The sequence below is a fragment of the Pogoniulus pusillus genome, chromosome 30 (assembly GCF_015220805.1).
Source record: "Pogoniulus pusillus isolate bPogPus1 chromosome 30, bPogPus1.pri, whole genome shotgun sequence".
Classification (NCBI taxonomy): domain Eukaryota; kingdom Metazoa; phylum Chordata; class Aves; order Piciformes; family Lybiidae; genus Pogoniulus; species Pogoniulus pusillus.
This window is the reverse complement of record NC_087293.1, coordinates 14325548-14338939: the sequence shown is the minus strand read 5'-3', so window position 1 is coordinate 14338939 and position 13392 is coordinate 14325548. Positions and strand designations below refer to the sequence as shown.

At 52.5% G+C, this 13392-nt stretch overlaps 1 protein-coding gene across 3 annotated transcripts in view; it reads right to left on the bottom strand.

The window, feature by feature from the left end:
* Positions 1-639: 639 nt before the first annotated feature.
* TPCN1 (two pore segment channel 1) overlaps positions 640-13392 on the bottom strand; it is a 64539-nt gene continuing 51786 nt past the window's right edge. For all 3 annotated transcript variants that reach the window (XM_064169014.1, XM_064169013.1, XM_064169015.1), the window contains 8 exons: positions 12959-13048; positions 12136-12251; positions 10628-10674; positions 9974-10042; positions 9464-9548; positions 7592-7728; positions 6140-6220; positions 640-3282 (listed from right to left, as the gene is read on the bottom strand). In XM_064169014.1, coding sequence (XP_064025084.1) covers positions 3160-3282; positions 6140-6220; positions 7592-7728; positions 9464-9548; positions 9974-10042; positions 10628-10674; positions 12136-12251; positions 12959-13048 — 748 coding nt within the window. In that variant the 3' untranslated portion in view covers positions 640-3159. The remainder of the gene's footprint in view (positions 3283-6139; positions 6221-7591; positions 7729-9463; positions 9549-9973; positions 10043-10627; positions 10675-12135; positions 12252-12958; positions 13049-13392) is intronic.

Here is a 13392-nt window from a genome sequence, read left to right as displayed (position 1 = left end):
AGCAGCTCGGCAGGGTCAGGCATGCAGAGTATGCCCACGCAAGCAGCTGGCACTGGAGAGGGAGGCAGGGAGAGGGAGGAGGAGGGAGGGGAGGCGGGAGAGACAGAGGGGAGAGCGGGAGGGAGGGAGAGGGAGGGAGGAAGAGGGAGGAGGAGATGGGGGGGGGTGAGAAAGGGAGGGAGGAAGAGAGAGGAGGAGATAGAGGGGGAGAGAGAGGGAGGGGGGGGGAGAGAGAGATGGGGAAAAGGGGGGGAGAGGGAGGGGAAGAGAGAGAGGGAGGAGGGAGGGGGGAGGGAGAGAGGAGGGAGAGGGAGAAGTGAGGAGGGAGAGGGAGAAGTGAGGAGGGTGAGAGAGGAGGGAGAGGGAGAGGGAGGGAGAGAGGAAGGGAGGAAGGGGGAGAAAGAGGGAGAGAGGAGATGAGAGAGGGAGGAGGAAAGGTCGTGAGGGAGAGGGGAAGGAGAGGGGAGGGAGAGGGAAGGCACAATTCCTCTTCCAACACGGTGGCAGCTCCTCAGCGGTGGCCCAGCCCTGCCGCTGTGCTGACACGGGAAAGGAGGAAGGAAGCTGCAGGATGCTGCCTTTTGTTTTCAGTGTGCTCGGAAACCCCCCGCAGAGCCAAAGCGACCTGTAGAGAAGGGGTTTATTTGTTTATTTCTTTATTAACAGACATGTCCATAAAATCATCTCCTAAACAAAAGGCCAGCAATACAAAATCACCCTGCGGTGCTTCCTCCCTGGCTCCTTACAAAATGATTGTCTCCGTCGTTAGTCTGTGTGTCAGGTAGAGGAGGGGGGAGAGGAGGAGGAGGAGGAGAAGTAGAAGGGGATGCCCCGTACTCAAACTCTGTTTCCTTCCAACGTTGTATGGAAGAAGTCAACTTCTGCCAGCCTCCTTGGATTACAAAAATAATCATCACTACGGTGTGTGCAGGGAGGGGGGGGGGGCTGAACCCCATCCCTTGTTCCCATCTCTGTGACACCACAGCCCTGTTAGTGCACGTTAAGCAGGTTAGTGCCTCCCCTTTAAAGCTGCAGCTCCTTTCACAATCAGAAAACACCAAACCCCTTCCCCTCGCCTCCAAAAAATAAGGTAAGTCCTGGAGAAGAATCAGGGGAAGGTGGAGTGTAAACACAGCCACATGGTTTCCCACCCCCTAGCCCCTCGCAGTGCTCATTCGTCCTGCCCACCAAGCAGCAGCTCCTCCAGCCCCGGGACTAAGCAGGATAAATCTTCCCAGGCTGTGACTCCATGTAGAGAGACTGCAAGAGTCACAACTGCACTGCTCGTTAATTCCTGGTGGAATTCATCGTTTGGGAAGCAGCCCTTTAAGGTCCTTCACGGTTCAGCTCAGAAGTAGTTGCATACCTGTGGAACTCAGAAGAGGAAACAAAGAGTTGCCCTGAGGCACCCAGGGAATCTGGCAAGGGTTGAGAGCAGACTGTTGGCTTTTCACCTGCTCGTTCCAAGCCACAGCTCCTGCGTTCCCACCACTCTGTGGTGCAGGGACAAGATGTTCAGGAGCAGCTCTGAAGTGCCTGCTTTTGACAGTCTCATCCACCCAGGAAGTGCCCAGGTAAGATCAGTCCTCTCCTGCTGTCCTTGCGCCACGCAGGGTGAGGTTACCAAGGTCAAAACAGGTACGTGGGGCCAAGGGGAAGAGCACACAGATCTCCCACTGCCTGACCTCTCTGGAGGAAGGAGAAAGCCTTCCTCCAGCAAGCCCTACTCTCAGTCTGCACCTGAGAGAAGATCAAACAGGAGGAGGTGAGGAAAGCCTCCCAGAAACATCTTGCCCTCAGCACTTTCTGTGCTGACTAGGAAACAAAAGAGGACTCAGAGAGACAGGATCTCATCACGTTGCAGGCAATGAAACAGGAGTGATGATGCAACCTGCCATGGTGACAGAATAAAAGTGGCAGAGCTGGAGAGGGATCCCTTTTCCTCTTCCCTTACACCCCTCAGCTGCCAGGTTTGGCAGCTGCAGGAAAACAGATGGGTGAGAAGAATCATTGTCTTCCACTTTCCTCCTGCATCCAAAATTCAGGGGAACAGTAAAGCTCTTCAGTGGATCTTCCTGAGATCCAACTCAGGCAGCAATTGCTGCCCAGGAGTGTTTCTGGAAGGGTGAGAGCAAGGGAGGAGCAGCACTGCTGTGCTAGGACCTGCTCACCTGGACAAAGCAATGCCCTGGCTGAGGACTCAACCAGCAGCACTGTGTGGTGTCCATAAGCTCTCCTTAACCCAGAGCCAGGCAGACATGAGTCAGACTCAGAGCTGCAAAACCTTCCCATTTGCTATGTGAGCTAAGGAGCAGGAAGAGAATTGCCATTTACAGAGCAGGCAGCCAAGTGGCAGAGGTCACCACTAGTCACTGTCACCCTGCAGAATGCCCTCTCTCAGTGAACAGGGACAGGAACTTGGAGGTTTGCAGAGGTGATCCCAGTCCTGGTCAGTAACACAGGCAAAACTGACCAGCAGCAATGTGGACATTGGGGAGTGACAGCTGAGACAGAGTTTGTCTTCCCAAGCTCTTGTCCCACCTATGGTCACAACACACATTGGCCCTCAACTCTGTCTCCAGCTGCCACAGAACTGCTTGGGGACATCTAAATTCAATCATCAGAGCTGGATCTGCCATAGAAGTGCATCCAGGTGTGCCCAAAGAGAGAGGAGGGGCAGAGTGCTCCTCCAAAAGTGCTGCAGTTTCACACCACCTCCTCGTTCCTTGCATGAGGAAGGCGGAGAAGAAACAAAACCTCACTCCCTGATCGCTCATCCCGAGGTTAATGGTACCCTGTAAGCGAAAGGGCTCTTCACAAAGGAGTGGCTTTGCTGGTTGCCTGCTGTGAACGGTTGACACATCCTCTTCCCAAAGGTCTGGTAGTGGTAGGACAAAGAGCAGGCTCCAGCCTGGGAAGCGGCTCAGAGGGAGATGGTCTCTGTTCTGTCTGGTTGCTCTGAGCATGGGCATCATCATGCTCCATCTGTGTGTAGCAGCCTCAGGCAGTCCCCTAGGCCTCTGGCTTTTCCCTGCCTAAGGGAAGAGAGTGGAGCCCTAAAGCTGAAGAGTGCAGTGCCCCAGGTCTGGGCATCATCTCGATAGGCTGTGCAGGAATGCTCTGGGTTATTGCATAGAAGGTGGCTCGGGCTGGCTAGGCCTAAATGACAGTCTGGGAGCGCTGCCGGAGGCTCAGGGGTTTCAGAGAGCTGTTGGAAGCAGATGCAGGCTCTTGCAGCCCTGTCTGAGACTCCTCCTTCCGGGAATGCTCCTCATACCATTCCTGCAACAGATCAAACAGGCTGAGATCAGGCTGTGCCCCACACCTGCCTTGCCCCTCAGGCACAGAGCAGCTTTCTCCAAAGCCCTGGACACAGCCTGGTTAACCACAGCACAGCTGTGACCACAGACTCACAGCAACAGCCAGGCTGGCAAAGCTCCTCAGCATCACCAAGGCCAACCTAGAACCCTACTCTACAAGATTCACCTTCAACCCTATCCCTTAGCACCACATCCAAAGCACCCTTAAACACATCCAGGCTGGGTGACTCCCTACCCTGGGCAGCTCATTCCAGTCTCTGATCACTCTGTCCATGAAAAACGTTTTCCTAATGTGCAATCTAAACCTCCTCAGCCTCAGCCTGAGGCCATTCCCCCTTGTTCTGTCCCCAGTTACCTGTGAGAAGAGCCCAGCAGCAGCCTCTCCACAATGAGACCTTCCCACCCACAGGCCAAGCAAGAGGCACCAGTGATGGCTCAGCTACAGCTGCCTGAACTCACAAACCACAGAACCAGACAACTGTTGAGGTTGGAAGAGATCTCTGAGATCAAGTCCAGCCACTTGGCCTAGAGTTCACAATTTCACCACTGCTGACAAACCACCACCAACAAGAACCAGCATCACATCCATGTGTCTTTTAAATACCTCCAGGGATGGAAACTCCACCACCTCCCTGGGTAGCCTTTTCCAGTGCCTGAGAACCCTTCCTGTGAGGAATTATTTCCTAATATCCAACCTGAACCTGCGCTGGCACAACTTGAGGCCACAGGCAAGGAAACATCCCTCCCTCACGATGCTCTCCCTGAACATCTAGGGTGTTCCTGTGATGTTTGGGATTTGCAGAGTTGCTCCCCACTCTGGGAACTCCTGAAGCACAGACCAAGTTGAACAGGCAGGAACCTCTCTGCAGATTTCCACCCAGCTCCAAGGGAAGTAACTCTTTTATTCTTGCTGGAGAGGGCTGAAGGCTCATCCCCAAAGCAGCTGCCCACGGGACAAAAGAGAGGATTCAGATGGTGACAAGGTGAATTCCTTTGGTGCCATGACCTGAAGGAGGTGAAGGTATGGCAGGCACTACACTGACTATGGCCTAAAGCTCCTGACCTGGAAGGACACTAACAGGAAAGCCCCAAAGAAGCATCTGCAGCAGTGTTTGCTGGGGGCTAACCTGCTGTTCCGATGGCAATCCAGGCAGCACTGCCTGGGAACGTTTTCTGTGCCAAACAGACACACCCAAGCTCAAACACAGTCACATTCCAGTGGCTTAAGGAATCGGTGCTCAGCAGCCCCAGGAATGCACCAGCAGGGCTGTGCTCCCAGCCCCAGCACACGGGGCCACCCTGGGGAGCTGAGCTGGGGTGAGCTGCAGTGCCTGCAGCTGGGCACCTGCACACACTGGGGTGGCTCTGACATGCTCTGTGCCTTAAGAAAGTCCCTCAGTGCCAGAATGGATGAAGTCCTGTGCCCAGATGACCAAGAAGGCCAACAGTATCCTGGCTTGTATCAGAAACAGCATGGCCAGCAGGTCTAGGGCCTTCCCTAGAGTCCTCCCCCTCTGCTTGGCACTGCTAAGTCTGCACTGTGAGTACTGTGCTCAGTTTCAGGCCCCTCACAAGAAGGACACTGAGGTGCCAGAGCAGGTCCAAAGAAGAGGACCTGGGGGTCTAGGTTGATGAAAAGCTCAACAGGAGCCTGCAGTGTGAGTGCAGCCCAGACAGCAACCCTGTGCTGGGCTGCAGCAAGAGCAGTGTGGGCAGCAGGGCAAGGGAGGGGATTCTGCCCCTTGGCTCTGCTCTCATCAGACCCCACCTGCAGTCCTGTGTGCAGCTCTGCAGCCCACAGCACAAGCAGGACATGGAACTGTTTGAGCCAGTCCAGAGGAGGCCATGAAGATGCTCAGAGGGCTGCAGCAGCTCTGCTGTGAGGACAGGCTACAAGAGTTTGGGCTCTGCAATCTGGAGAAGAGAAGGCTTGGAGGAGACCTTGGAGTGGCCTTCCAGGATCTGAAGGGGGCTGCAGGAGGGCTGGGGAGGGACTATTGACAAGGTCTTGTATGACAGGAGGAGGAGGAATGGGTTTGAAGTGGCAGAGGGGAGATTGAAAGTGGATGTTAGGAAAGGGTTCTTTGCAGTGAGGGTGGTGAGACACTGACACAGGTTGCCAAGGGAGGTTGTGGCTGCTCCTTCCCTGGAGGTGTTCAAGGCCAGGTTGGATGAGGCCCTGAGCAATCTGTCCTAGTGGGAGGTGTCCCAGCCTGTGGCAGGGGGTTGGAACTGGATGGTCTTTGAGGTCTCTTCCAACCTAAGCCATTCTCTGGTTCTGTAAGAGCAGTGAAGCTGATGAAAGGCCTGCAGAACAAGTCTCGTGGGGGCAACTGGGGGAACTGAAGTTGTTCAGCCTGGAGAAGAAGAGGCTGAGGGGAGACCTTCTCCCTTTCTACAACTCCCTAAAAGGAGGTTGGAGCCAGGTGGAGGTCAGTCTGGTTTCCCAAGTACCGAGTGGTAAGACAAAGGAAAATGGCCTCAAGTTCTGCCAAGGAGAGGTTTGGGGAAAACCCATTCTCCCAGAAGAGTTGTCAAGACCTGGAACAGGCTGCTCAGGGCAGTGGTAGAGCCCCATCTGGGAGGGGTTTCAAAGCCATGGAGATGTGGTGCTGAGGGCCATGGTTTAGTGGTGCTGGGTTAATGGTTGGACTTAAAACTGATTCTGTGACTCTCTAAGCTAAAGCAAGCTTCACCTACTGCCCACCCTCCTCTCAGAGCCTACCTGGGCCCTCCAGTGACTAAAGGGTGGTTTGTTATTCTAGGTAATGGTCTGCTCACCACAGGCTTGTTGCTGTGTCCAGCTCAGGCCCACATACCTGTATCTCCTCCTCATACATCTTCATGCTCAAATCACTCTTGGTCCTTGATCTGCGTCCCAGAAATACTGAGGAGAGTTGCTGAAGGGTTGGGGAAGGAAGATCGAACAAACAAAAGACATTCATCAGCTCACAGGATCAGCCCCTGAGCTTCAGGCAGCCTCCCTGTGGACAGCCATCACCCAGAGATGAGCTTAGGCTGCCTTGGGCTCTTTCTGTTGTCATTTTGGGGTGCACATCACCTAAAGAAACGCTGGCAGCTGCTGCAGGCTGCTGAGTCCCACTGAGCAGAGACACAAGGACTGCTGAGGGACCCACAGCTTGGACAGATGCAGCTGTCAGGGCTGCTTAATTTACTTGGATGAACATAACATCAGTGCCTGCAACAAGGCTCCAACCCAAGCTTCCACATAAGATCTGGCAACAATTGCAGACCCCTTTGCCCAGACCACAGCATCTACCCCACGGGGCTGGACTTCTTAAATCGTGCAGGAGGAGAGCTGAACTCTGAGTTACTCTCTGATTGCAGGAGTTACACGAACAGGATTGAGAAGCAAAAGAAACCTCAGGCTGGCCTCATCATTTTGTACCCACTGCAAGGCTGAGGACAGCTTCCTGTGTAGGTTTATTGCCTCAAAAGCTGCTGCTGACCACTACTGCTGCTCTGGATCCTGTGTGAGCAAGAGCTTGCACTACCAAGCCGAGCAAAGCAAAGCAAGGTCACCTAAGAGACTGCAGCCCGGGCACTTTGGAGTGATGAGACACAAATATAAAGGCTATTATTAACACAGCCACTTAAGTTCTTCCCAGATGCATGAGACAACAGTTCTGGGACAAGAGCAGTTACCCAGCTCAGCTCATTTTTCCAATTGCCCATCCTGTTTTAGAGTGGAAATGCAAGCAGTGCTGTGGAGAAAGGAAGCCTGGCGTGTGGAATCGATACCATCCGACTGCTGCATCATGCTCAGGGCTGTCCAAGGCTAAGTGTATGATGGCAAAAAGTAAACAGACTTTTCTTCTTTTTCCAGTCAGTACTGGACCAGGGCAGCTCTAAGTGAAGTTTGCAAGCAGCAGCCATTAGCCTTTGTCAAGGCTTTTCAGAGTGCAGGGGAAATTCAGCTGTGTCAATGCTGCAGAGTCCCTCCAGTAGCTCAGCTCTCAACACTAGAGAGATTCTTTCCAGTGAGGGTAGTGAGACACTGGAACAGGTTGCTCAGGGAGGTTGTGAACACCTTCCATGGAGGTGTTCAAGATCAGGCTGATCTTGTGTGAGGTGTCCCTGCCCATGGCAGGGGGATTGAAACTGGACGGTCTTTAAGGTCTCTTTCAACCCAAACCATTCCATGAGTTTATGCACAACAAAGACACCTCTCTTAAGACAGCAAAGAGACAATGGTGGCCCTGGCAGGCCTTCCTGCACCAAAGCTGAGAACTTGCAGTGTTTCTCCTTACCCCATACTTGTCCATCTGCAAAACCATCTTCTGCAGCTGAGCGATTTCGACGGCAGCTGAGCTCCGCTTGTACAGCTCAATGATGCCCATCACTTCCTCCTTGGAGATCTCCTTCTCCAGCACAATGCCATTGTCTTCTGGAGAGGCAAGAAAAAGAAAGAGGTGGAAAAAGACACCCAAAGAGTCCCCAAGATGAACATTACTTCATCAGCTGCTATGCTCATCCTGGAAGGCAAAGCTCAAGAGCATACAGGGCCAAGCCAGATGCCAGGCACACTCTGTAACTACTTTTGTGACTAGAACGTGTCCTTGCCCTCCAGCAAGGCAGGAAGAGGTCAACTGGTGTGTGAGGCTAGCAAGCATCTCAGCTTTTTAAAGCAACAGGCTCCTCAGGAATTTAAAAACCAAACCCCTTGTGGCTGTTTTTCCTTCCCTGTAAATCAACCAGTGAAGCAAACAACCCAAGAGAAAGGAACTGCTGCCTGCTGACCTTCAGCTGCCTTGCACAGCTCAGGAGCTCAGTGCCAACAGGTGTCCTTTGTGCACCCTTCAGACTGGCTGCAGCAGGGCTCACCATGAAAAGTGTTTCTGTGTTTAACAACTTCTGCCATGCTGATTTGATTTCTGGCACCTAAAGAAGGGCTGGGCAAAGTTACTCCCATGGCTGGGGCCTTCGTCATGGTGCTGCAGGAGAGATTCTCTGGCAGAAAGTGTAGAAATGTGGTACAGAACCATAGGATCACAGAGGAGTTTGGCTTGGAAAAGCCCTCTAAGATCATCCAGTCCAACCATCAGCCCAACACCACCATGGCCACTAAACCATGGCCCAAAGTGCCATGGGCAAACATTTCCTGAACACTTCCAGGGATGGGGACTCCACCACCTCCCTGGGCAGCCTGTTCCAATCCTTGACCACTCTTGCAGCAAAGAAATGTTTCCTCATCTCCAACCTAACCCTCCCCTGGCACAATTTCAGGCCATTTCCTCTCCTTCTGTCACCTGATGCCAGGGAGATGAGACCAACCCCATCTCCCTGCAACCTCTCTTCAAGCAGCTGTAGAGAGCCAGAAGGTCTCCCCTCAGCCTCCTTTTCTCCCCAGTTCCCTCAGTAGCCAGAGCTCCTTCCTGCAAGCAAGTGTGAAGAATTACTAAGATCAGCATTTTGGTGCCTGGAGACATGTCCTGGTGCCAGTGAGTATGGGAGAAGTGAGAGAGTTTAGAAGAAAAGTCTTCCCTTCCTGTAAGGGCTTTTGCTGGGCTTTGCTGCATCCTTGGTGGGAGGTCTCCTAGATTTCTGTCATGAAATGTGTGTGGACTTCCTACCTCCAAAGAAATTGGTTGAAGCAACTGGAAGTTTACATGGACACACATACAAGACAGAAGCCCTTCACCACACACACAGTTTTTGGGCTGTGCTGGGGGAGAGCTGAGGAGCAGAGCAGAAAGGCCAGACAGAAATATCATCCAAATGCAAGAGAATGAGCTTAGGAAGTCACACACAAGATAGGGGCCCCTCACCACACACACAGTTTTTGGGCTGTGCTGGGGGAAAGCTGAGGAGCAGAGCAGAAAGGCCAGACAGAAATATCACCCAGAAGCAAGAGAATGAGCTTAGGAAGTCACACACAAGATAGAGGCCCCTCACCACACACACAGTTTTTGGGCAGTGCTGGGGGAGAGCTGAGAAGCAGAGCAGAAAGGCCAGACAGAAATATCACCCAGAAGCAAGAGAATGAGCTTAGGAAGTCAGGCAAAGGGAGAAAAAAAGCCAGCATCTGCTCACTGCTGGCCAAAGCCATTCTCTCCTGCAGACAAAAAGACCCCAAGGAGAGGAGACACAGCATTGCAGGTCAAGCAGTTGTCAGTTCTGACCTTCTGAGTCTTGATTCTTCCGAGTGTAGTTCATGCGGAAGACGAAAGCGTCCAGAATAAAAGCCACAATGATTGTCATCACCACCTGGGAGAGGACAGCAACAGAGGAGCTCAGCAGGCTGCTGCTGCTGGGGGATTCTCTCAGCCCATTTCAATGAGATTTGAGCATTTCATCTCTGCTCCAGCTCTATGCTGCCCTGCTCCTTCATGGCAGAGATGCCCATGTCGCCCACCTGCCTCTCAACGCTCACCCACAACGGGGCAGAAGAAAACTCTTAGGCTGCCTTTGTGCTTACCCCAGGCCCAGATTTGTGCACTTTTGGCTTTGTCAGTGCTCACAAATTCAACCTTCTGCAAGTGAGGTGGATTCACACCTGTTTCTGGAAGGTGCTCATGCAGAAGAGCTAAGTTGTCCTCACTTGGGGATGGAAGCTGCCTCTGGAAGATGGCAAAAGCTGCCTCCTCTCCTCCCCCTGCTATTTGGTGAGCAGAGCACATCCAGAAACCTACCATGGTCACAATATAGAAGATCATGAAGTAAAGACGGCTCCAGTGAGTGGTTTGGGATGTCACCCCTTCCTAAAGAGGAGAGGAAGAAGTCAGCAGTGCACAGAAGAAGGGAGGTTCTGCTGCTGACTGCTTGCCAGCAGACACGGAGTGGCACGAACACTATCACTCATGGCTCCACAGTCAGCCCCAGGGACTGCCTGCCTGGTGGCTCAAGGCCCCAGCTGGTCCTTGCAGCTGATCTGCCTCACAAGATAAAGAGGGAGGCTCCTATCTGCAAACACACACAACATGCAAAGCTAGTGGCTGTGAGAGCTATCACTGCTGTGGGAACACAGCCTGGACAGGAGGGTGACCAACCAGAATACAGAGTGACTTCATTCACCCAGGCTGTGAAACATGGCCTAAAAGCTGGTCAAGGTGCAGCAGAAAACAAGCCCAGCAGCATGCCAGAGGTCAAATGCCACCCAACATGTCCAGCAGCATGCCAGAGGCAAATGCCACCCAACTGGCAGCACCAAAAGATGCCTGGCAACAAGAAACAATGCTGAGCCCATCTCTGGTCACCAGGGGAGGAAAGTGGTGGCATGGAAGGCCCAGTCCAACCAGTAAGGAGCCTGTGCTGTCTGTACACAGGAGGGAGGGAGGTTTACTCACCATGATGATGTACCAGTCATTGACAACTGTCAGCTCAAACAGGGTGACTGTACAGGAGTGTGAGAAAAGAAAACAGACAATTGCTTTATCCAGCCTGACCTACTTTAGAGTGACTCTTGGCCAAAGCACTTGGCTCACCAACACCACCACCACACAGCCAGCAGAGCTGGAGACAGAATGCAGATTACTTCAAACAAAGGGCTTAGACCCACAGGGTCGTGGCTTAATCTGTGCTCCTTAAAAGAGTATCACACCTGGCTCTTTCCACGAGGGAGTTGGGGCTGTTTGGCCTGGAGAAGGCTCCAAGGACACCTTCTTGTGGCCTTCCAGAATCTGAAGTGGCCTACAAGAAAGCTGGGGAGGGACTTCTTAGGCTGTCAGGTAGTGATAGGACTGGGGGGGGAATGGAGCAAAGCTGGAGCTGAGGGGATTCAAACTGGATGTTAGGAGGAAGTTCTTCAGCATGAGGGTGGTGAGAGCCTGGAACAAGTTGCCCAGGGAGGTGGTGGAAGCCTCATCCCTGGAGGTCTTTAAGGCCAGGCTGGATGAGGCTCTGAGCAACCTGCTCTAGTGTGAAGTGTCCCTGCCCATGGAAGGGGGGTTGGAACTGGATGACCCTTGAGGTGCCCTCCAGCCCTGACAATTCTATGATCTGTGAGAGCATGGAGACCTCTGACATCTCCAGGAGAGAAGCATATCTACTCACACACTAATCAAACATCATGGAGAGTTATCAAGGCATTCAAACCGTTCCCCATCAGCAGCTTTAAAGAAATGTGTTAGCATCTCTGATGGTTCTTTGGAGGGGAAGTGACTTAAAGCTCTCCTTAGACTTATCTGGAAGCTTGGTCTGATCACCAGTCAGATTCACAGATTGCAGTGGGTTGCAAGGGACTCCCAAAGGCCATCTCATCCAAGCCCCCTGCAGGCAGCAGGGACACCTCTAGCTAGATGAGGCTGCCTCGGGTCACATCAAGTCTGATCTGGAATGTCTCCAGGGATTGGGCTTCAACCACATCCCAGGGCAACCTGTACCAGCATTTCACCACTCTCATTGTGAACTTTCTCCTGATGTTCAACCTAAATCTGCCCTGCTCCAGTTTCAAACCACTGCCCCTCAGCCTATCACCCCAAGCTTTTCTGAGCTGTCCCTCCTCAGCCTTCCTGTGGGTCCCCTTCCAACTCAACACGATCTAACTTCTCAGCCCAAACCCACCTTATGGAAAACCTTGTGGGTCACTCCCATTTGCATGCTTTCTTCCAGAATGAACAACATGAAACTGTGCTGTTTGACAGCAGAGATCTGCTTAAAAGCTTCAGGCTGGCTTTTAAGAGACAGCTGCTCACCCTGCAGAGCAGTGAGGGCACGATCAGCTGGAGCTCTCCACACAGAAGGAGCAGGATGCTGAGCGTCTGAGGTCTATTGCTGTGACCCCATGGGAGAGTCCCAGGCTTTACACAAGCATTACAGTCCTACCACCCCACCAGAGGGACAAACCTGCCCTTACCAAAGCTGTTCAAGATGTTGTCAAAGTTGTTGAGATAGTAATAACCTTCTTCCACAACTGTCTTGTTGCCAACTGTGTGATTCAGCCAGCGGTAGGCATCTGCCACCGTGCTCGTGCTGGGTGGAGAAAGCAGGACAAAGGCTGAGAACTGGAAAACCAAGGAACACCTCAAGGGGTTTAGTCACCAAAACATTTAGAAGGTGGTGAGCAGGGTGGCAGTTTCTACCTCTTGGCTAACACTTGACTTTCTCTCTGAAAGAACACCTCTCTCCTCCTCAGCTCAGCAGAAGCCCAGGGAGAACATGGGAGTCTTTCCAACCACTCAGCAAATATTACACCAGAGGAATTGAGTGTTTGAGTTAGGCTCCTTGGCTCACACCCTTAAAGCTTAGCATTTCCAAGTGGTCTGCCATTGTTTAGGATAAAAAGGGACAGCTTAGCTTCCAAGACTTGGTACTAAGTGAGCTCTGAATACAGAACACATCTGGCCAAGCATCTCTGGCATAAAAAGATAACAACCCCAATTTCACTCCAGAGCAGATGTTTCAGGAGTTTCCAGCTGTGCTACCATGAAGACCTCCCAGTGCAGCTACCTGAGCCAAGCTCACTGAACCAAACCAACCCTGCCACAGAAATCTTTCCCTTCCCCAAGGCAGAAGCCATTCCTGCCCCTCTTGCCTCCTAGATATCCACAGTCAGAGACAAAACCCCATCCAGATCCACTCTCTGGCCCCTTCTTCAAGGGGAGGTAGAGCTGCCAGAGCTCACTGCTACTGGCTGTGCACCAAAAGCACTGCAGGGGGAGTGGATCTGTGGTACTCACTTGCAGCAGTTGGGGTAGACCACACCAGCAAAGAACTCCATGCCCACAATGGCGAAGCAGTAGTAGAAGATCAGTAGGGTTAAACCCAGGCTGGAGGCAAAACCAGAAAGAGTATTGAGCTAGTGAAGAGTTGCTAAGGCAGGGAAGGACAAAGCCAGGGGTTGGTTGCTCTGGAAGGTATTTCCAAAGGGTAGGAAGCAGCACTGAGACCCCCAGACCACCCTCCCTGCCACTGTGGCTCTGCAGTTCTGTGCCTGCTCTCATTCAAAAAGACCTTGGACAAGGAGCTGGCTACTCTCTGAAGAGGGAACTGTAAAAGCAGCCTGGATTCTCTCCCAGCCTGTCTTTATCTGGTAAACAAATGTCTCTCCCCAGTTTCTTTAATAGAGAATAACACACACTGTTCCTGCCCTCTCCATGTCCTTGGGTGCAGG